Genomic DNA, 24,491 nt, shown 5'->3' with positions numbered 1-24,491 from the left:
CTGCAACCCCCAGGTCCTTTTCTGCAGAGCTGCAGTTTAGCCGGTTGGTCACAAGCCTGTACTAGTGCATGGGATTCTTTTATCCTAAGAGCAGGACTTTGTACTTGTCCTTGCTGAACGTCATAGGGTTGGAACAATTGAAAACCACTGAACTCAACTAACATGGGCAATCCAATACCAAATAAGAGTATTCACAAAATGGGGAGAGGGAGTAATACTAGCATAATCAGGTCTGCTTAAATTGATATCATAGGTTCAACTGGAAGACCGAAGTCCAAACTCCCATTTTTATAACTGGCATGAGGACGTAGATCTAAATCTACAAAGAGGACTTAAGCCCACTATTGCATTGCCTAGCTCTTATACACCCTACTGCCTACTGAAGTCTCCACCCCAAGGTTAGGTACCTAACTCCAGAAGAGAGTTCCCTATACAATTTATGATGCCTATTTTAACAAGTGGGCCACCCTGGGGCCGGCTCAAACGTTGGCCTACCCATGTGTCTAGGGCAGTCCGCCCACCTGCCACACCTCTGATGTAACTAAAGATGTTCCTAGGTGGGAGGCTACACATTTAATTGCCCTGATGCCAAAAGAAGAATATACAGCTCCGAACTTGTGGTTATACCATATCCCATGCCTCAAAGATGGCATCCACATCCACTAATACTCCCCCGGCTGCTTAACTGGGCCACACTCAACCTCACCCAACCCAAACTTGGCCTTGGGTGTCCTCAGACCTACCTGGGCCTCATGCCCCCCTCACTGGGGCTTCTTCCTATGCCCCCACATTGGGGCCTTAACATCCAGCTTCCTCACTGGGTTGCTGGGCCTAATGCTTCTTAGGCTTTAGGCCTCACTCAGTGGGCCTGGGCCCTGTCTCAGTCTCCCTTCAAAATCGATCTGGACCCCACCTTGGGCCCCACTCAGTGGGTCTTGGCTCTGTGCTTTTCCATCAGGGTGTGGTCCCCTAGCCTTTTCCCTCCATGGGTTACGGCAAGGCAGCGGGCCCCAAGGATTTCCAGTGCCCCATACCCACCTTTCACTAAGGAGGCACAGGTGTGGCATTTCCTGAAGCCTGCCCTGCCACAGGTAGCCCCACCACACCAACCCCAGCAGGGTGTCGTTTTAAGTCATTTCCCAGGACCAGGAACCTCCTCCACCCCCATAGGTCCCACTCGTAACCTCCAGGCTGTTCTGGGAACAGCAGGTCTCTGGCTGGGTGATGTTGTTCCTTCGGTCCCCTGAAACAACTGCCAGCTCTGCTTTCGGGGCCTAGCCTTATAGCCAAGCTTCTAGCCTCTCCACCAATCAGGTGGCCTTCAGCCTAACATGTGACCACCTCATTGGGTCTGCTCCCACCTGCAGGCTGCTTGCCACCTGTGGCTGCTGCTCAGACCCCTTAAAATGATAGGCACAGCCTGTGCTCTGCCACATTTATGAACAGAAGGCATACAAGCAGATAGTTTAATGGGGAGCCAGTGATGTCATCTGATGCAAAATACTGAGGAAATAGATCCCATTCCCTTATATCCCATTCCTTCATAGAAGAAGTCTCCCTCCACTCACGATCTATAGCTAGGGTAACCATAACAATCTTAAAGGAAATCTGGGATGGCAGGGCACCAGGGAGCACACTATTGTGTGCAGACATACGTACCCCTGCTTCCCCTCCCACCCTGCAACCAGCCCCATGGCTCCAAGGAGCAGGGCTGGGCAGGACAGGGCGGCGTACATGCCTACATGTAAACACACACACACACACACAGAGTGCCTGACCACACAGCTACCAGAAGCAGCGCTGGGTAGGGCAGCACAGTGCGCATTCACACACACACAACCCTGGGGCTCCTCCCCATGCCCGCTCCCAACTCTAATGTGCAAGTGACTCTGCTCACAGCCCAGCAGAGTCCAGACTAGGGAGCAGCCCATTGGCTGGGCTCCCTAGAGAAAACTGAAGCAAAAGTCCTATATTGGCACAAACCTGCCAACACATTCCTAGTTCCTTAATCAGGAGCCAGGCATGTGTCAGTGGGTTTGTACCAATATGGGACTTTTGCTTTAATTTTCTCCAATGGCTGGGATGCTGATACAGCCTCTGAAATCTGAAACTGTCCTGGCCAGTCTGGAACACATGGTCATCCTATCCATAGCCATGAGCTCTCTCCTGGAGTTAGGCATCTAGTTAGGTATCTATTAAGTTATTTCAGACTTTTCTTGCAAAGGAAAAGATCATGAACTGAATTCCTACCACTCTTCTACTGGCCAGTGGTTAGGACATCCAGGGTCAAGTCTTTCCTCTACTGAATTTAGAGCATGTCCTTGATCCCATGTCTCCCTCATTCCAGGAGTGCTGGACTACAAGTTCTTGCCAGTTGGAGCCTTTTCAATTTACTACATTTACTTGAATACAAGACCATGTTTTCCCACCCAGTCAGCATACAGGGAAAAAGCCCCTGGTCTTAAATCACACACAAGAAAACCTCGTTAAATACATTATCTATCATTAAACAGCTACCAAAAGCAGTATGTGCTCAGTAATGGAAACCGACTATGAAGTTGATTAAATGTAGCCAACACCAAACCTTCAGGCAAGGGCTAACTCTGGGCCATGCTACCCAGTGCATGTTAGGGTAAATCTCAGTCTGCTCCTCAGAGACAAAATGAGGAATTTTTGTCCTTCAGAATCCCAGGATGCACTGCTACCAGCCCCTCCTCCCCCCACAGAGTAGGGACCGAGCCCAGGTTTCGCAACTTCTAGCCCTATCCTTGCTCACCAGTCATCTAGTGGCAAGGCAGAGCTGTGCAGGCAAGAAACAATGCTAACCCTTAAAACGAGACAGCTGACAGCATGTTCCAACTTTAACACCACTTAACATTCCACAGATTTAATATAGTCTAAGTGCAACATGGAACTTTACGCTTAATCTTAATGAAAAAGCAAAGGTTTTCAGCTCCTATGGCTCAAGTTCTCTAAGGCTATAAACAGACATATCATTTTAGGCAGTCCTAAATGATCCAAGTCACAACCAGGGACAAAAAAGGAGTGACAGAGCCCTTGTAGCCCTTCCAAACTGCACTGCTACCCAGTGGTCAGGGAAACCACACAGCAGGATAGCTTTCTCCCTGCGTACTTCCTGGAATGACTAGCAATCTACTTGAATGAGCCACAATTAACTGACAAAATGCACAGTATCGTCCTGGAAAAAAAGTAAGCACATTTCATACTTCATTGGGATCTTAAAGTAAGACAATGAACTGCTACTCTGTGGCTATATAGGGAGTTTTGATGAGTGGTCATGGGCTGGATCAGCACCCCCTCCATGCAACAATTCACCAAAACTCTCAATGGGGCTTTGGATTGGTGGGGAGCAGAGTTTAGGAGCAGGACAGGTGTCATCCACTCCCTGTATGCCTTGCTGTGGAGGGAGGTGGGGGGCATATGAGCATGTGGTAGAGGGGGCTGCTTGGGAACCAGCTGGGAGTGAGGAGGAGGTGTGTGTGCATGGGGGGGAAGGGGGCTGCCACAAAACCAGCCAGGGGTGAGGGGAGGGAGGGGGGCACATGCCACAGAGCTCACCCAGTTGGTGGCTTCCCCCGCAGTGCTGCACATGGGCCTGAGCCCCGCCTGGGGCAGCCTGTGCTGTGCTCCTGCCCACACCCACCAGCCCCAGCTCTGGCCCTGGCCCAGGCCCCCTGCCAGTGCACAGCTTCTGATGGGACTGTTCCTGGCTGTGTGCAGCTGTGTTGGGAACAGCCCAGCCAGAAGCTGCGCACTATCCAGGGCCCCAGGCCGGCAGGGCTGTTCTGCTCCCTTTGCCTCCAGGTATGGCTCCTGCCACATCGCTCCAGATGAGGGGCAAGCTTCAGACAGGTGGTTCCCGCCCAGCACATGTTGCTCCGGCCCCAGCTCCCTGTCACCTTCCACCCACTCCACCTGCCTGCAGATGGCTGCTCATCATGCCAGGCAGGCAGAGCAGGTGGAAGGCAACCAACAGCTAGAGCCAGAGCTCCATGTGCTGGGCAGAAGCCCCCTAGCTGAAGCTTCCCCCTCACCTAGAGCAGCACAGCAGGAGCAGGAGCCACAGCTGGAGGCAAGGGGAACAGAACAGCCCTGCCGGTCAAGGCCCTGCCAACGTGCAGCTTCTAGTGGGGCTCCTAGTGTGGCTGCAGCCAGCTGGGTGCTGCTGTGTTCCCTTCACCTCCAGTGGCCACTCCTCCTCCCACTCCTGCTCCTGCTGCACAGTTCTGGGTGGTAGCAGGTGGGAAGCTTTAGCCCAGGGGCTCCCACTGGAAATGAGGGGAGCAGGGGAACATTTAGCCAGCTGCAGCCACATTAGGAACAGCCCTGCCAGAAGCTATGCACTGGTCGGGGCCCAGGCCAGTGGGTACCAGCAGGAACATGGTGCAGGCTGCCCAGCTGGGAGCAGGTGGGGCTCAGCCCCATGTGAAGCACTATGGGGGCAGCCACAGGCTGGATCCAGTCAGTTGCCAGGCTGGATCTGGCCCATGGGCCATATTTTGCCCACCCCTGCTGTAAGCTCAGGGGAACAATAGGCTTTTTCCCCAGGAGAAGCAAAGCAGAGAGCATCTGATGTAACCAGCTCTTGCTCACAAAAGCTTACACATCTCTGATTCAATTAGTTTATAAGGTGCATCGCTACCCTTCCTTTAAGAGAAATGTGACCCCAAGGTAATTAGCCACTTGACTTCCCCTGAAATCCTTTTTGAAAATAGGATTTAGGCTTTTAGGGACACAGAAAGGTGCCTAAAATCCATTTGATTTCAGTGGGAATTAAATGTTTAAATACCTTTATGGATCAGTGTCTTAAATCCTTATTGAAAAAAAAAAATCAATTGTACACTAAGATGCACAGAGACATAAACCCCCTGTGACAGGGGCCATCCTGGGGCCAGTCACAATGTCAGCCTGCTCACCCATCTAGGGCAGTCCACCCCAATTCGCCCACTGCACCTTGATGTATTAAAGCCAGCTAGAAAGATACAGGAAGCTGCCCATTTAATGTCCCAATGCCAAGGGCATAACACACGGCTCCAACATCTCTTTTTCCATGTCCTATGCCTTGCAGAGGGCATCCACAGTTACTTCCAACTCCCCCAGCCCCATTGCTGGGCTGCACTCTGCCTCTGGCCCAAACCTGGCCTCAGGCGTCCTTGGACATACCTTTGCCAGATGCCCCCTCACTGGTGCTTCTACTTCCACACACTCTGAGGTCCTTGCCTCACATTAGGCTTGTAGCCCCTCATACTCTGCCCCCTCACTGGGGATGCTGGGCCTTACGCCCCTTGGGCCTCAGATGTCTGTTGACATACCTGGACCTCACTCCCACTCAGGCCTCCCATTAGGCCTCACTCATTTAGGCGTTGGGTTTCGGGCCCTCCTGGCCCCCATGTTGTTGCCCAAGCCTCACTCTCAGGCCCACCTCGCCCCTGTGTTGTTGCCCAAGCCTGGTGCCTCTCTCAGGGTGTTCTCCCCAAGGCTTTCCCCCTCCACAGGGTCACCTACAAGGCAGTGGGCGCTGAGGCTTTCCAGCACCCCATACTCTCTGTTCACTAGGGAGGCACTGGTGTGGCATTTCCTGGGGACTGGCCCACCACACCATCCTACCCCAGCAGGGTATAGTTTTAGGTTGCTCCTCAGGACCAATGCAGGCCTACCTGCCGTGGTCTCATACCTCCCCCACTGGGCTCCTGGGCAGCTTTCCCCATCACGTCACCCTCAGCCATTGGCCCCACCTCTCTCAGTCCCCTTATAGGCTACGTCCCAGGAGGAAGCTGGGCTTCAGCCTCCTTTATACCAGCCCTTCAGTCTCTTGGCCCTGGCCTGCTTGCATTCACCAGTCAAGATTCCAAGGATGGGTCTGGAAGCTGCACACCTTCCTACTCAGCATGGGTCCCCCCTGGGTCTCACCATAACACAGTTCACTCCCTCTGCAACATCAAGCAAGGCCATCGATCATATACTAAGCAACCCTATTCTCCACTGGTCTCCTCTGAGCCCCTTAAAATCCTTCCAAAGGAGGGGTGTCTCTCTGCTGCTCCTCCCTGCAGGCTCCTCTGTAGCCTGCACAAGCCCTTAAAATGGCACGCACCCAAAGGTGCAACACCCCCCCTTCCCTCTCCCCCCCTCCCCCCAATGGTGCTTTACTTTAAACTCAGTGTGCCCCGGTGCCAAGCACTGTGTTAATTTGACCCAGCTCACCCAATGTCTGTATAGATCAGGCACTTCAGCAGGGCTTTTTTTGGTGCTGTTATCTAATAGCTGATTGATTTAAAGCCCCACTGAAGTTCCCCATCTATACACTCTATGGAGCTGGCTTGAACTAATACGCTGCCTCTTCTGGTAAAGTGAGTATACTTGGGTTTCTTCATGTCTGTCAGAAGCCAAAGTTATTTAGATGCCCAAATACCTTTGTAGACCTGAGCCGTAAGTCTTTTAAATGCCTTTGAAAATGTTATGCAAAGTCCTTTTAATCTTTATGTATTTTATTTATATTTATACAAAGATTAAAACAAACACCTACATTTGTCTCTTTCTTAATAATTCCTCAGTAAGCCTCCTAAGCTATGAATATTAAGCTTTCAAATACTAGGCAGATGTTTAAAATTAATTTCTTGACATCTGTACATCTACAACAGCACTGCTATCAAGTTTGTTTTCAATCTACGTGTGTATAAATATACATAAAGCATTAACTGGGAATCTTAATGAACTAGGAAAATGAAAGATGGAAGAATGATTAGTCATTTCCTTCATCTCCTTTTAAATGCAGGATTCTTGCTTTCATAAAAGGCATGCTGTTTTCTAGATGTTATGGCATATATGTAATACATTAACTTATTCCAGATAATTCCTGGAGAGTCCAAGAAACTCATTTTTTAAACCAAATTATTGCCACGAGACACTAAGATTTATGATTTTTCCAGCATGAATATTCCTATTGCATTGAATACATATAGTTGGAATTCATATTATAAATTCAATTGATAATAGCTAAAGGCAGATCTGAATATCAGCCTCAAGCATTCTTTTACTGATTTTTCAAAAATAACTTCAAATTTAGGACTTACCTCTTCAAGCTTTTGTTGAAGAATCTATTCCTGGCCCCATTGAGCAATATTAGCTTCAGATCAGTTCTGCAGGGTCACAGAGACTACAGGGAGGACCTAATACAAGTAGCAGAGACTTAACAAGGAATTTCTGCTCTGTGGGTGGCAATGATGGCCAGGGCTTCCTTTAGAAAAAACAGGATCCTCATGGAAGTGACCAAATAGCTGCTGTGAAATCTCCCTGTGGAATTCTTGGGTTGGGGAGCTAAAATGAGCTGCTACTCAGAAGAGAGAAGAAATGACAGTAGCAAGTGGCAGCACTACCTGTTGATGCTACTGGGTAGGAATGTTCAAAGAACTGAACTGGGGTAAGAGGCAACCTTCTGACCTTGTTGGCAACCAGGCACAGGAAATCTTTGCTTTCAGAAGATCAGTCCATTTTTACCAATTGGCAGAACTTGCTGAGACACCCAACTTACCTGACCTAGTACTTCAACTGGAAAGAAAAAAATGCATAATGGATAGAAGACAGCTGCCACATTCCCATAGCATTAAAAAAGGCTTCCAAATTCCAGATTTCCTCCCAAATTTTCCCAGAGTTCCTCATTCTTCCCAATTTTGGATATTAAACTAACGTAGAACACTTTCTTTGGGTATCTTTTCTGTTTTCATTTTTCACTTCCTTTCTTTTCCTTGGATCAGATGAGCTGACAATGTTGGTTCCCTTTTGGAGGCATGCAGAGTCCATTATTTTCCCCAGCATGTCAAATGCCATGCACAGCTTACTCCTAGGCTATCTGATACTAGCAATAGGTCATCTTTAAGTGAGGAAGGAACAAATTTTACCTGGATTATGGGACTGTTGCTGGACTGTAGAATTAATCTTTCTGGTTATGCTTTCTACTTGTCTGCAGTTTTTCAGTAATACAAATACATGTGTCAGGGCCCTGAGGATTCAGGACTATCCTGCCCCCTCATGTGCTAGTATGTAACTCCTTACGCCAACAGTGCTTGTGGTGCAGCCCCTGGTCCTAATACTGCCCAAGGTGGCTCAGTCTCACCCTCGCTGTTAAACATGGAAGTATTGGCAAAGGTTAAAATAAAAGTGAATGCAAGGGCCATCTCAGAGAAAGTGCTACTGAAGGCAGAGGGAGAGCTCACTCCTGCACTGCTCTCCTACACTTCAAAGAATCCTTCCCATCTTTCCCTCTCCATTGCCACCAGATACCCAGATGTTCTTTCCACCAGACAGGAGGGTAAGGAGCATGACAATGTCTTCCCACCTGTTCTTATCTTAAAGTTCTCTTTCCCATTTGGTGTGTTTGAGACTCAGGTGTGTGTGCTAAGTAACCCCTTCTGAAGTGTGTAACTTGAAGCAAGAGTCTTTGCAGAATGTGAGCCTTAGGCAACCCTCAGTTCAGGCAAGGGCTCTATTTGTCTGTCTCATACAAGCACTTTCCCACCAGTGAGCAACAACATACTGCAAGGGGGAGCTGCAGCTTCTTGCATTTATAAGGCTAAATCCAGAAGGGGTACAGCCGCACTACACCTTGGAGGCCTCTGGGGAGTTTCTAAAGTCCCTAAAGCAAGTGTAAATCCCTTCCTCTTCCTGCTTAAAAGCACGGCCCCTCTCTGTCCCTTTCCCTGCTGTCCTGGAGGTGGAGAAGCACCAGAGCTCTCCCTGCCCCCTGTGCCGGAGCTGGGCTCTGCTGGGGATGAGGACAAGGGCAGCGGGAATGCACAAGATGGACTGCTCTGGGCAAGGGGAAGTGGGGGGGAGCTGCTCTCTCCCCAAGCTGTTGTCCCTGTCTCCTCCTCAGCAGAGCCCAGCCCCCCCAGTCAGCCCTGTGGGCTCTAGATCTTCCTTTCCCCCAGCAGCAGCAGCAACAAGCAGGGGACTGATAGGGGGCTGGGGGAAGAGAAGAAGGGGCCGCTGATCAGAAAAGGGAAGGGAGGGGGGATTTTCACCTCCTTGAGGGACTAAGTCCCCAGAGGCTCCCTACACTGGGATACAGCTGCCAGTTGCTGCTCCTGCACTCCACTCTGGGAAATCCTGGATCTGCCCCCGCCGCCTTTACAGACAAGATGGAAACTGCAGACCGAGACAAAACCATTCCATGTGGATTGTGGTGTAGCCAGCGTAGGCTAGAGACACCCTGTCTGGAGCCTCCAGCCAGTGCCCTGTCCTGGCCCCACCACACTGCAGCTCCTGGCTTGCACAGCCTGGGCAGCTCCTGCCTCTCCTGAAGTTTCCTCCAAGGTCTCGGCTGCCCCTGCTTTCCCTGGCGCATGTCAGGGTATTGTGTCTTGTGTTGTATCAGGATGGAGAGTAGTTTCAAGAAAAGGGTGGGTTTATGCTCGGATGCTTTGCATGGGGATGATTTAGTCCGGAGAAGACAGAAGTCGGGATTTAAGACCAGCCTTCAACTTTAGACAACGGTCATGATTTTGGAGCTCTTGCCTTTGGCTGTACAGCTGGCTCCTGAAAGCATGTCCACACACCAGAGCAGGACAGTACCTTCCAGCCCGTCACAACCTGGTGGGGGTTCAAACAAGGATGGAGCCAGACGGTTCTCAGGGAGGGCAGATCAAGGAGCAACCGTCTCAAGCGTCAGCAAGGGCAGTTTAGCTTGGACACCAGGAAAAACTCTCTCAGGAGAAGAACAGCAAAACACTGGAACAGGCCACCCAGGGAGGTGGTGCAAGCTCCATTCTCGGAGGTTTTTAAGACCCAGCTAGACAAAGCTTTGGCTGGGATGCTGTAGTTGGGGCTGACCCTGCCCTCAGTGGTTGCACTAGATGGGACCGTCCCTTCCAAGCCTGACTTTCTCTCGTTCCCTAAGGCTGCTCCAGGCAGGGCTGGAGCCCGCCCGCCCGCTCCCCCCGGCGCGGAGGAGGCCGGCCCTGGCCCTGGCTCTGGCCCTCCCCCTCCTGCCCTGCGCTCCCCGGCGCAGCCGAGCCGAGCAGAGCCGAGGCGGCGCATCCTGGGAACCAGGCGGGCGGGGCCGGGGCGCGGATCGGGCCGGGCCGAGGCAGGATGCCGGGCTCGCGGCGGCGGCGGCTGTTGCTGCTGCTGTCCTTGCTCCTGCTGCTGGGCGCCGCCTGGGCGGCCCCCGCGGGCGCCGAGGAGCCGAGCTTCCCCCGCGAGGAGGCCAGCCTGAGCGAGATGTTCCGCGAGGTGGAGGAGCTCATGGAGGACACGCAGCACAAGCTGCGCCACGCCGTGCAGGAGGTGCGGGAGCCGCGCGGGCGGGGGCAGTGCCCAGCTGGGGACCCGCTGCCACCCTCCTGGGGCCGTCTGCAGAGCTGCTCCGCGGGAGCCCTGGGATGCAGCTCACCCCGCGCCCTCACTCCTGCCCAGGCTTCCTTGAGCCGGGCACTCCGGCCTGGGCTGGGCACAGCCCCCTCTCCTTGCCCCTTCAGGCTGGCTCCTGGCGCGCCCGGGGACCAGAGGCAAGGATTTCTTGTCATACTGGACCCCCTGAATTCGGGCTTGCCTTTAGAGAAGCTTTTGGGCCCTTCCTTAGGCCTCCCTTCAAGGTAGTATCGTCATCCTTGCCTTTGGGCTGTGTCCTGAACCATCACCAGGCTGAGTTGTGTCCCACGGTTCTTAGCTTTTTCAGCACAGGAGTATTAATGGCGATTGAGAAGCAGGGGAGGACACTGCGCCTCTACTGTGTTCTTGGGGGATGCAAGATTCGCTTCATTTGACAGGGGTGTTGGTTGTAGCCGTGTTGGTCTAAGGACATGGGCAGACATGGTTCTTTAGGTAAATGTGATGTCTTTTATTAGACCAGTGGTCACCAACCAGTGGATCTCAATCCACTGGTAGATCGCGGAGCCTCTTGGAGTCGATTCAAGACAGGGGTGGGGGGCTGAGTGCCCTCGTGCATGCATGCACACACCCCAGGCATAGGGAGAGCCAGCCAGTGGCGCCCCCCCCCGAAGTGCCAGCAGCACTTCTGGTTTTGCTGGCGGTTTTTTGAGGGTCAGCGATTGGCTGCTGGAGGATCCCCAGTTGGCAGTCAGCTGCTGGTGCCCCCCCCAGAGTCAGGAGGCACCAGTCGCCCATGGCCCCAGCCCAGCAGGTCAATCCATGGTGGGGAGGGGATGGGGGCTAGATCGAGGCCCCTGTGGTGAGGGACAGTGCCACAGAGGCAGGAGCAGGGGTAAGTTGAGTGGGACTTACCTGCTGGGGAGGCACACCCCCAAATATTTTTCTCCCTCTGCCTTGATCTGCCCCACCCTCCCTTCCCCACAGACATATCTGCTGGGCAGGGGTGGAGGGGTGGTGGCTCATGGTAGATCTTGGGTTGCTTTTAAATGCCAAAGGTTGGAGACCACTGTATTAGACCAACTAAATAGCTGGAAAAATTGTTCTTTGCAAGTTTTGGGGTACAAACACCCTTTTTCCCTCTCCCTCTGCCTGAAGAAGGGTGTTTGTACCTGAAAGCTTGCAAAGAACAGTTTTTCCAACTATTTAGTTTAAAAAAAGATATCACATTTACCCAAAGAACCTTGTCTACTTAAGCTGACAGGAGTTTTACTTGTATTTTCCACCTTACAGTGATTTTGTTATGTAGCTTCACTCTCGTGGCTGTATTATGCCTTCCAGGTAGAGTTTAGATTATAGTTTGGTTTGTATGGGATGGTTTGGATAGGGGTGATGCTGCCTCAGGAAGGGGGTTGGACTAGATGACCTCTGGAGGTCCCTGCCAGCCCTGCTTCTTGATGACTCTAGTTACATTTCTGAGTTGCTGCTGTAAATATTGCACCAGCCCAGGAGTGGCCACAGATGCTCATCAAAGATCCCTCTATCCTCAGGTGCATAAGTTCCTACCTTTGTAGAAGGAGGCAGGAATTTGGTACAAGCTTGTAGCAAAAGAATTGACTGTAGAGGAACCAGTTATGAGCCATTTCACCTCACTGTGCTTCTACCCCTTATTGTAGCTAAATGTTGAACATCACTCCTATTTTTTTTTTCAAGTGACATCAAAAGTTAGTTTCATACTATGAAGTCCATGCAATTGAAGGCATTGAGTCCTTAAATTCTAGGACAAAATTCAATTTTAAAATGTTTTCTAAGATTAAAACAAATGTCTAGATAACTATCTTTCCTCTCTCCTTCCCCTCCCCTGCCTTTCTTAGGGCAAATTTCTGCTCTTGGTGACACACACCAAACTCCTATTAAATTGGTAAGGACTGCAACAACTATCAGAGGCCAGAACTTATTAACTTAAAATACCATAAACAATGGCTGTGGTATCTCCTGAACCAAGACCTTTCAGTCAACCTAGAGTACATTTTACTGCCTTGATTTAAATCTCTAGAAATGTTTATAATGGAAAATGCTGACAATCTTGTAACTGTGTGGTCAGAGTGATGACAGACTTCAGGAGCTCTGTGGATAAAGCACAGAGATGGAAAGCATTGTAATTTTGTTTACACACCTGCCTTGTGTGGAAATTATTCCTCAACATTTAAAATTGTTCAGCTTGATGCAGCCGAACTGAGTGATAGAGGAAATATAACTGCAGCTGCATTTTTGAGTCATGCAGAAGGTATTAAAAGCGCAAGTAACTTAGGTTCAGATGTTTCAGGGATGCATTTGGTAGCTCTGTTGGTCCGAGACATAAAGAAATGCAAAACTCTAGAACTCTTGGTTCAGAGATGATATATTTTATTAGACTTACGTGGTCTAAGAAATTGCAAAAAAAATTTATTTTTTTTTTGGTAATTTCTTTTTGGTTTAATAAAAGATATATCTCTGAACCAAGAGTTCTAGAGTTTTGCATTTCTTTTAGATTCAGATGCTGTTTTTCCCCTCTCTGAGAGCTAAATTGTGGGGTTGTCCTCAGGGTTTCTTTCAGATTTCCCCCAGAGGCATGAGGCTTTCCCCCAAGTCTGGAAGATTCCCCAGTGCTTTTCTGTCAGAGGTCCATGGTCATCAGGCGCTATGCCCCTGCATTATCTCCCTCTGGCTCTGCCTTGGCTCCCTATCTGTATGGTTGTAGGACTGGGTTTCCCCTATGAGAATGTACCATGGAAAACTCTCAGAAACTCAAAAGTTTGGAGTAAATACCCAATAGGCATAAACCAGGCATTTCTTCCCCTCTCTCTCACTTGGCTTCCAGCCCTGAAGAGGGTTCTCCATGTAGAATGCAAGAAGAGGGTGACACTGTGGGTGCTGACATATGGGCAACTTCCTGGTCTAATTCATGGCACTTATAAGTTAGACCTACCCTCCCAAACCAACAGATGTTCACTGTTGGATTGGGAGGGTGGATGATCAAGCTGCACTTTGGAGCTGATCCAGGGAGAGAGGCTGCTTGTCTGCACTGTCTGTCCCCTAGTCCCATCCCCCTCTCCAAATTCCTTTCTCAGGATGGGGAGGCAGGGGAGGGAGGTCTGCTTTGAGGTTTCCCCAGTCTGCTGTTGCTCTGCAGTTGGGAGGGGGTGTGAATTGGAGCCCCCCACCTTGAAGTACTGGCTGGGCAACCCCCAGAACAAACTCACTCCTCACCCTTCTCCTCTCCCATTGTGAAGAAAGTGCCTGAAGCAGGGCTAGCGGGCATTAATGAAAGTGTTTTGCTTTGCAGTGCTTTCATTTAAACCCTCATATTGGCATTTTTAAAGTACTCTGCAGCGGTGCACTTCTGTCAGTGCACAGCTGCAGAGCGCTTTTAGTGGCTGATTGCTCAACAAACCATCACATCTGTCAGCACCTTGTGAAAGAAGCGTCTCTCCACCTTTCCTCCAGGCTGGGAAACTGTAGAAGGAGATAAAGAGATCTGTGTGCCTAGTGCTTCTATTTTTGTTGTATTAATACTCTTTATTTTCTGCAGTAGAACGGAACAAGCCCTAAGACAGAACGGAGACATGTTTTGACCTTACATCATACCTTTGCTGTAGACCTCCAGCACTATTAAAATCCACATAAAATGCCTGTCTGTGTAACATGCTTTTTTTTTTTATGGAGAACACTCTTGTAGAAAGACTATCTTAAGTTTCAGGCACAAGTGACTCAAAAATGTGTCAGTATTTCCATTAGACTTTATTTCTAGTGGTTAATCATAAGCGGGGAGTGGATTCAGGGGAGGAGGAGGTTACTTACAGAGTGAGACCACATTGTGGTGTAGAACAAATTGTAAGTACCAGATTTCATTAGAACATTAAGGGGAAAAAAATTTTGGTTTATGATGTGTTGGAACTAACTCCTATTTGGCAGCTCACTGACGCTGAGCAAGCTCCAGACTTAAAATTTGAGTTCAAAATGGCCAAGTAATTAACATTTAGGAGGGAAAGGGTGTTACTTCTTGTCTAGTAGTAGTTGCAAAGAAGTCAAATATTAGGTACCTCCTTCCCACTAAGGCCGCAGACAGGCATCTATTTCTACCAGTCATAATTTCACAGAAATTCTTACTGGTAGAAGACCCAGGAGCAGGAGCATACATGCATTACAGACCCCTGGCTGGAGGTCTACACAGGCCAGCTGTCCAGCCAGGGGGCATTAGGGGGTTTCTCCCTTGCCTTTGGGGGAGCTCATTACTTGATAGCTTGTCCTCTGCCCTGCCTGAAATGGCAGCAGGTTGTTAAGAGAGACCCCCCCTCCTTCCCCTGCTTTTAAAATCACATTGTGTGACACCCAACTGGATGGCACATGCTGCATTTAAAGCCCTTGGGGCCAGCAACTGCATCAGGGGCAGCTCTCCCTGCCCTGATTCCCAGATGGAGGCGCTTTAAATGCTTCTATACCCCCCAGCTGGGCAACACAGGCAGCACTTTCAGAGTCCACGGAGCCAGCAATTGCAGTGGGGAAAGCTCATGTCACTGCAGTTCCCATCCTCATGGGCTTTAAATTCTGCCTGCAGACGGAGCAGCCAGGGAACCCCACCCCCACCTGCTCTTCAGACTGCTCCTCTGCTCTGTTCTTGGTTGCCTCCTCCTAGGGCTTTCTTCATTAGATCTTCCTCTTACATTGCTCTCTGTTCAGTTTATGTGGGTCTTGCTTCTATTCTGCCTCCTAAGAATTTTCCTTTTTACTCCATCTTGTAAATTCAGTTATGCTGAGAAGCTTTTCATTTGCAATCCACTTGGGAAAACAGTATTTTAAACTGTACCATTTCTGAGCTTTGATATTCCTATAGACAACTACTGTACTGTAATTGTACTGCCTGCCCCACACCATCAATGTGTCCCACTGCTGCCTCTGCCCCTTGCTGCCTCCACCCCTCCAACTATCCCCCACTGCCTTTGCCCTTGGCCATTTCTGCCTTTCCTCTGCTGCTACCTCCTTCCCCACCCTGTCACTTACCTTAAGTTGTTGTTCTGACTCCAGCCCGGGCATGGAGCACATGCTGGCTCTGGCTGTCACCTGGACAGGAAGCGGTGGCAGTAACAACTCCAACCCTGGGGCTGGAGCTAGAGCTGCTGCCTAACTGAGCAATGGCTGGAGCCATCATGTGCTCTGTGCCGCAGGCTGGAGCTTGAGCCATGGCTTAGGGTAAACCATGGTGATGAGAGTGTGTGGGGATGGGGGGGGCAAGTGGGGAGGGCAAGTGACAGCAGGGGGCAGTCACCAGGGGGACAGACATCATGAGGGAGTGAAGGCAAGAGGGAGGCAGGAAAGGTGGGAGTAAGCGGAGGGGAAGCAGGTGCCAGGAGGCAAGTGGTGGAGGGAACAGGCAACAGAGGGCAAGGTGCAGGGGGGCAGGCTGCTTCACTCCCCCACAGCCTGTCCCCCACCACTGCCTGCCCACAGACACTGGATTTCCCTGTCACAGCAGTAAGGGGAATGAATTTAAAATGACCTTCGAATAATCAGATTCTATACATGGAATATTATGAAACATTTATACATTTTTCCTGTGTGTTGAATCTAATTATTGGAGTGTCATCTTAAATTTGAAGTCATCTCAGAGTCAGGTAAATATGGTAATAATATGCCATGAATTAGACCGAGGCAAAAACAGCTTTGCCTGTTCTGCTTTGCTGATCATTGCTGATTTTCTGTTTTACACAAAATGTATTGATCACTGATTTATTGGATCTGTTAGATGGAGGCTGAAGAAGAAGGGAGTAAAAAAGTATCAGAAGATGACTTTGAAAACTTACCTCCCAGCTATCACAATGAATCCAACACAGAAACCAGAATTGGTAACAAAACCATTCAGATTCATCAGGAAATTGACAAGGTATGGGACATCCATTCTCTACAACTTCTAATGCTGTTTCAGATCTGCCTTTATAATGAGCAGATAGGAGCAGAAGTGAAAAATGATTAATGATTACTACTTAGTTAAAATGGCAGTGAAATAAATCTCATTGCATAATAATCCATGGTGAATGTAGAATACGTATTTGAAACTTACATAGAGCATAAGTGTGATCACTGTTCAAAGCTTTCTTTGTTATGTTCTTTAGTACTAATTTGGCCTTCTGAAAAGATTAGTAGGATTCATCTTTAATGATTTTTTCCAGATGTAGTCAAAATCCCGGGGCCATAAAATAAAATCTCAGGGCCACGGAAAATAAAAATAGGATTAACATTAGGAGAACATTAGACTAAATAGTAACAGTACTAAAATAGCACCCTAATTAATGTAATATATTGTTTCTGTTTTGCCATATTAGGTTATAGATAACAAAACTGGATCAGCAGTCTATTCTGAGACAGTTATTACATCTATAAAAGATGGAGAGATCAAAAGGAATCATGTAAGTAAAGACCTCTTTCACCTTTCTGAAAACTAAGCTAAAAATGTGAGTTAATTGTTCAGAATGAAGCAATAGAATTTATTTAGCCCAAACAAACTTTTAAATATTTAAAACAATACAACAGAAAAACCACATGGGTCAGTTAAACCACTAGTAATTTAACTTTACCAGGGAATATCAGTGGTCGACTGGCATTTTTTTTATTTTACCCACAGAAGCAAGTCAAATGGTAGCTGCTTTACGAATCAACTTACCCTCATTATTTACACAAAACGCCTAAAGAAATCAGTGGGAGTCTTGCCTGAGAAAGCACAGCATAATCTGGTTTATATAGTTGTCATGTCTGAAATTCAGCCATCTCATTTATGGAGAACACCAGAGTAGGTGGTTTCTTTACTGTGTCCTTTGGCTGCTGCGTGGTGTCATTCAGTCAGATATCTGTCTCAGCAGCATTACCTAGCAGGCTTATGGCTAGGAGAAATAAACTGGAATCCATTGTCTGAATGCATATAAAAAATCCCAATAGCTTCTATTCTACAATATGTTTTGTTAGCTAGTCCCACAAGTTATATTATAAACAGGAAAGGAGAGTTCTAATACTGTGGTTAACAGTGATGGTTGATATAAAGATTTCATTTACATGAGCCAGGTTGAATGCTGTACTCTAGTACCAAAGCCACGTCTTAGTTGCACAGATTTTTCCAATGAGTGCTAATAAATCTTTGACACCATGAAACTCCAGAGATATTCTTGGACTTATATGTTATAAGAAAAGAGTTCTTAGAGTTTTAGATGTTGGTACTTTTCATATCACTCTCCTACTTCTGTTTTTCACCTCCCTCTTTCCTTATTCAAATGGTTATAACAGTCATTTTTTCAAAGGTGCCCATAAGTGGCCAGGTAACAGTTAACTATAAGAACCAATTCCCCCTCCGCTCTTCCCTACCACAGCAAAACTGCAACTCAGTCTAATGTACATACTTCAGAATGGGGTTGTGGAGTTTTATTCTAGTATAGGAGGAGAAAACAACCCTATGTCTGTATTCTTTTATTTTTAAAAAGATGTTGGAGGTCGATGAATGAGTTGAAGTGTTAGTTACTACTTCTCTGACTACTCATAATGAGTATTGCATTCTGGGAAAAATCCTTCCAAGTGGAGTGGGAAAGGGGCAGGAGCAGTGCCAAACACTGGAGAGTAGGGGGTGGTCAGTCTTACCTGCCCTAGGGACTCAAAAGACCCTTGCTGTTGTGGCCATGTTGCTCCCCGCCAGCCCCTGGCTGCTGCTACAGCATTTCCCAATCTGGTTGTTACTGCTACAGGACGGGTTTGCTGCTGCTGTTACGGCAAAAACTCTAGGGGTTTCCATTCCTGCACTCTGTCTACATTGACACTTGCAGCTAGTACCCCACTTGCTAACTCCATTACTTGGACTAGCTGTGATTTCATTCTTGCAGATGTTTGCATGCATGCATGCATTTACACTATTGTGAGGAGTCATATTGAAGATGCTGGCCACGTCTACATGAAACACTGACTGCGCGGTAGTTACTGTGCAGTCATTTAGTACTTGCATACACAAGTGCTAAATTACTGTGCAGTAACTGGAGTCATTGTGCACTTGTGCAATAGTGTCACCGCATGGCTTTTTGGTGATTCAGGATGTTTAAGGCATGTGGGATTAAAGCCTTAGTGGACAGAATGCAGATAAGGTGATCAGTAATGCAAGAAGCTGTGGAACCATGTGATAAATTGAACTCATCTAAAGGATATCACTGTGTGTGCACATGTGTGTACAGGATTTAGCTTTTCAGCTGAGAGAACTACTCTTTTAGGCAGAAAAGAATAACAGTGTTAACACTAAAAGGGTAGTGGATCTAAAAACTACCTGTCCCATGATAAATCTTTTATTTATTAGTATATGACAGCCTAGACTCTTGGATTTTGTTTTTGCTGTGGGCGTGGATGTGTGTTTTAATATCCCTTCTAAAGTTGATTTTGTTTTTGACAGACTAGTTTTGTCTCTTGTCTTGGTCAAACTGCTGGTTCAATCCTCCTGTGGGAAGCTGTGCAGAATAATAAGATTCCTTTGTGTTTTACTGCCTCTTTATTTGATTCTCAAACTTGAATTCAGATTGTTCTCTTAGCATCAGTATGAAAACTTATCTCCATGCAGTTGATTAAATATGAGATGGAAGAGGATAGTTATCTCAGTTTTACTGAGAGGTATAACTGCATTCAAATACAATGAACTTTTAAGAATTTCTCATTAACACTTTCATGAATATTTACATTCACAATCCCAACAACTAGATCAGTTAGGTTAGACTCTTCAGGTAGGGGTATGTTGGCAGTTATTAGAAATAACTTATGTCTGACAGTTTGTTGGTATCCTTTTCAAAATTAAATTGGCTCCATCTACTTCCTAGTCGATATGTGTCTATACTAAGGGTACAATACTCCCCTCAAAACTGGTACCAACTTAAATGATTGTCAATATTCCATTTCCCTTGGTTTCAATATCCAAAAACTGAATAGATAAACCACCTGGTCATTCCTGGAATCTGTCACCAGGAATATGCTGGCAGCCAGATTTTAAGTCTCACCACATTCACACTAATGTAGTTATAGTGTCAGTATATGTTGTTTCTTGAAACAGTTGTTGGATTTTCTCCAGCAAGATCCAGGAGACAGTTTAGTTTATCTAACTGAACTCTTCTCTCCCTAGAGCAGAGTTCACTGGACTTCTATTAAAATAGTTGGCTTTATAGGAAAAGTAATTTGTGGAATACATACGTTGAAAACTGCAAAGATGCAAGTGCTTGCTGGCTTCTTTTTAAAAATTAATATGCCCTTGTTTAATTCTCTCATGGAAAAAAAATCTATAAGATGTTAGCAAGGGAGACGCATATTAGACAAGGGAGACCCAGTAATGGCTTTAGGTTTTACAGTTATTTTCAGAAGGTAAACTTAAAGTTGATGTATATTTTTTAGTTGAATAAATTATCTCCAGACAAGTAAAATTGTCCTTATTTCAGCATATATTTTGTTATTTTATTATAGCTACGTGTTTACTATTTACCCTTCAGCTTGCATGTAGACATTATACTGAAATTATCTTAAGTGCTGCATGCTAATTTTTTCTTATAATTTTTTTCCCCATGCTATATTGACAGGTAGTAATTTTAATGATACAACACTATATGCATATGGCTAGAATATATACAAAATATGTTATTGTCTATAAAACTATATTCTAATCCAAGATAGTTATAGCGTCTGATACTTTATCCCAAACTCTTCACAATAATGGGGACACACAGTGCAGGCAAACACTGGCCATTATATGCTCAATGGTTATGCAAAAGTAGCAATGAACATTTTAGCCTCATTTGTAGTAGAACACAAGACTTGGATTTTACTCTCCACCTTTTTCACATGAAATTTTTAACACTGTTTTTGGAAATTTTCTGGAGGTAGGCATTATTATTCTGCCTCACTGTTCCTACATAGATCCCAAAGAGCTTTACAAAGCAGGGAAGTAGTAGTATTCCCATTTCACCACTAATATTATGGCTAAAACAAGTTTTTAGGTTTTGGTGCAGCTCTCTAAGCTCCCTGGGAACAGATCCTCATTCCCCGCTTATGTATTTTGAGTGTGCAAGAGCATCCTGATACAACTTCCATATTTGCCAAACTGGATAAGCTAAAAACATCAAACAGGGCTTGAAGGGATTGACCTTTAAAGAAAGATTAAAGAGGAAAATGTATGTTTATATTTGGCTGAAGGATGTCTGGTGGAGGGAAAATAAGCTTCTAAATACTGAGAAGTGAGTTTACTTAGGGGAGTACAAGGGGAGAACACCACTGTGGGAGTAATGGAATGAAATTAAGAAATGGAAAATTTAGGTTCCATAGTGTGGAAAAAATATTATCAGCAAAATCTGTTAGACTGAAGAATAATTTTTAAGGGAAGGAGTAGGAGCACCATTGCATAGATCCTGGAAACCTAAAACAAAAAAAATAAAAAAGGAACATTAGAAAACAAATTTCAGGGAACATTCCTTGCTGAATGGAGCTGGACTGTGTGCCCTAAAACTTCCTTTTAATCTCTAACCCTTTCCATGGATGTAAGGCATTCATATAACATCGCTTGATGTCTCATTTGCTTTCCGTGAAGAAAAGTATTTCTAGAGCACTAATTCCTGATAAAAGGGCCAATCAGAATTGGAAGCAGCATTGCAATAATACTTGAAGAGCAGCGTCTTCAAAGTTTCCCTACGGGAAATGAGAATTGCTTTTGGAGCAGGAAGGAGAGTTGGACCCCAGGCCTACAAAGATCCTGATATTGTGGGTGTGACAGGGGCAAACTCCCAGTCCTGGTCACGGTGCCGGCCCACTACCTGTCTTTTGGCAAGCCACCCACCTTATTGTCTGCCACGCCTTGTTGTTAAATAATTATGATGTTGATTAGGCAAGAAGCTGCCCTTCAAGCACCCTGCTGGTCACAGGCAGTAAGCACGCGACTCCTACCTCCCCCTATCATGTCCCATGCCTCACAGATGTTCCCGTGAGTTGTGCTATGCTCTGGCTTGAAGCTGGGCCCAACTTAGTTCAGTATTAGGCCTCTCTTGTACTGCCCTATACAGGGTCTCAGACATACCACCTCCCTCTCACTAGGGCCTCTAGCAGTCTGCCTGCGCTCACCAGGCCTCTTCCACTCATGCCCCCTTTTGGGCCCCATTCACTCTGCCCTGCTCCCTTGAACAACCCCGGAGCTCCATCAGGCTTGGCTCTGCACTCCTTGGCCAGCCCTAGTGCAGCCTCTTGGGCCTTTCCCATGACCCTGATCTGAACGGTGGCTGGACAATTAGCCAAATACTGGGCCAACTCCATCCCTGGCCCTCGCCAAGTAACGCAGCCCACTGGTTCTCAATTTGGGGCTAGTGACTTGCCCCTTTCATTCGCGAGACTATATGCCACCTCTCACTGCCTCAGGCCCACTTGCGGCCTCAGGTGCCTGAAGGCTTCCCTGGACCTCTACCCCTTTCTCCCAGGGCCTCAACACACTCACCCCTTGGCCAGGGCCTCAACTCAACTCTCGCCCCTTCCTGGGGCTCCAGGGTCTTGCAGTCCAATGGGCTCAGGTGCCTCCCATGGGCGTGCATGGCCCCACTTCCCTCTGATGTTGTAACCCACCAGTTGGTGGGGGTTAAGGTGCCTCTACCCGCCTTTCTACCTGGAGGTAACTGGCCTGGCATTTCTTGGTGCTCTGCCACCCATCTTCCCCCTTAAAATGGTTCCTGGGGGAGGTTTCCCCTGTTGCTCATACCACAGAGCCGGCAACAGCCCTTAAGTGGCAAATGCCCCACTGGTGCTCCACCACAGTGGGCTATTTGGAAGTGTACTAGTACACAGATATTTGTGTGCAATGGTGTCACTTACATCAGTTGGTTTCAACAGTATTCAAATGGATGCAAATGGCTGAACTTATTAGAATAGCAGCTGTTTATATTTTCATTCTCACATATCCAGGCTAGGCACAGTGGTTTCACAAAAGCTGAAGATTTATGTTGGGAGTGGCTAGAGACTGTCCAGTTTTTTTAGGGGTTCAACTTGTAGACCCCAATTTATAAAGAACTATAGATTATCTCACTTTGTACATTTTAGCTAGCCTTATACAATATTAAAATGCATAGTAAATACGACCATATTTTAAGTGCTTTAGCAATCCAAAACTTAAACACTACATAACTGCCACAACAAGCTAACAGCCACATCCCAAGTGCATCTCTATTCTCTGTGCCAGATCTGACTGAAATCATTGGAGGTTTTTCTACTGACTACTTGGTATTTTGGATCAAGCTTTAAATGGGAGCAGGGTGGGGAAATAGGCCCAGTAGCCTGCTCATATTTTTAACACATCCAGGCATTGGGCAGAATTGAATTTCTTAATATGGGGCTTTGTGCAGAATGCATTTTGCCTTCATTTTGTGCCCATAGCCTGCCTTCCCCTATCAAAAATCACAGGTCTCATCTTGAGTATTGCTAACCCCAGACATTCAAAAAATCATAAATGATGCTCCAAAAATGGTGAGATTGGCTTTAAGGTGGTTTTTTTTTTTTGTTTTGTTTTGTTTTTTTTTAAATAATACATTTTGGGTTCCTTTTATTTCCTTACTGGGCTCAAAGCCTTTAGCTTGCACTTCCTTTACACTTTCAAGCTTTTCCTCTGTGACAATTAGATTTGCCTTTGTAAAAAAAATGGATATTGAGGTGCTGATGCCATCACTCAATCTCCAGCATCTGGGACTTTAAGAAAAGCAGGTTATCATAGTACAACTGAGAGTTGGTAGCAGAATCTACATATATGCACTCCTAGCTACTCTACCTCCAGGGGCTGCAAGCACCATGGGCAGCATGGGTCTGTACTGGCAATGTGTGTGACCAGTTTCCCAGATAAGGTTGCTGTGTACAGTGCAGTCCAGGTGGGGCAGCCACCATGTGCAGCACAGCTGGCACTCTGACTGAACAGCACCTATTCCAGCTGCTTGGGGGTCCGTGCCACATTCAGCACAGGTCCCAGACCAGCTGGAGCTGCCACTGGAATCAAGTATGCTTGGAGAGGGTGGGGGAGATAGGCTCTATGGGCTGGATATGGCTCACAGACTTGCCCTGCATCACAGGCACACACTGTGCCCCATGTGAACCTGATCAGACTCAGGGCCAGCACTGGGGGCTGGATCTAGCCCACAGGCCATATGTTTAACACCACTGCAGTTAACAGGTGTGAAACGCAGGCATCCTCCCAGCTTTTGGTCTGTCGTCATATCCACAAGGTGTTGATAACTAAAAATGCAGGCAGTTTCTACCTTCAGCATAAAAGGTCATGCTTTTGAAAATGGGGCCCTTATGTAGACATCAGAGTCCAAATTTCAATCTGGTATTTCTGCCATCTTTCCCCACTTGTGTGCTACATTACACAATTGATTGGGTAGCTTTGCCTTGCTCCAAAACATCTGGTGTTATCCATTGCTATCAGCTGGAGACAGGTTGTTAATTACATGGACCAATCATCCAGTCCAGTATGGTAATTATGTACTTTGCTGTTAAAATATTGTCTTCTAATAGGCAGAACTGAAGTTCTCACCAGAATAACCACAGTTTCATTCAGTTTTATTTGAAACATTTGCAGTTAAATTTGTTTGTAGTTACTATTTTTGGTTCTACATATGTACAGCATCTGGCACAGGAGTCCAGGTTTATTACAAGGGTTTCTAAGTGTTACACTAATACAAATGGGGAAAGGTGGTTAGCCATATTAGGCTAAAGTCAGGCAGAAGTCAGGGCAGTGTGGCACCTCAGAGGCTAACTTGTTCAGAAAGGCAGAAACTTTCCTAGGAGACATTCATAGATACAGATTTGTAGCATCTGATGAACTAGGCTGTTGCGTAAAAAGCTCATGCCTTTCTGAATGAGCTAGTCTTCGTGTTACCCTGCCCTGTCTTCCACTAAAACAAATAAGCAAGTATGGGGACTGTAGCTAAGATTAGAAATGTTCTTTTAACTTTTAATTGGGAAAAGTGAGTGAGAGTTATTTGTCTACCTTTGCTTTTACAGGATATCCCTACAGATTGCTTTAGAAACCTAAGAGCTCTAGCACCAAAAGGTCAGGTTATAAGTACAAAAATGTACTTATCTTTCCC

General features: G+C 46.9%; 1 protein-coding gene across 2 annotated transcripts in view; it reads left to right on the top strand.

Moving 5' to 3' along the window:
* Positions 1-10,033: 10,033 nt before the first annotated feature.
* The window catches only part of DKK3 (dickkopf WNT signaling pathway inhibitor 3), a 49,226-nt gene continuing 34,768 nt past the window's right edge, over positions 10,034-24,491 (top strand). Inside the window, exons 1-3 of one of the 2 annotated variants that reach the window (XM_019476805.2) lie at positions 10,034-10,302; positions 16,127-16,264; positions 16,704-16,787. In XM_019476805.2, coding sequence (XP_019332350.1) covers positions 10,108-10,302; positions 16,127-16,264; positions 16,704-16,787 — 417 coding nt within the window. In that variant the 5' untranslated portion in view covers positions 10,034-10,107. The remainder of the gene's footprint in view (positions 10,303-16,126; positions 16,265-16,703; positions 16,788-24,491) is intronic. The other variant, XM_014602156.3, reaches the window with a different exon arrangement.

Source organism: Alligator mississippiensis, chromosome 2 (genome assembly GCF_030867095.1).
Source record: "Alligator mississippiensis isolate rAllMis1 chromosome 2, rAllMis1, whole genome shotgun sequence".
Classification (NCBI taxonomy): Eukaryota; Metazoa; Chordata; order Crocodylia; family Alligatoridae; genus Alligator; species Alligator mississippiensis.
This window is presented reverse-complemented; position numbering and strand designations above follow the sequence as displayed.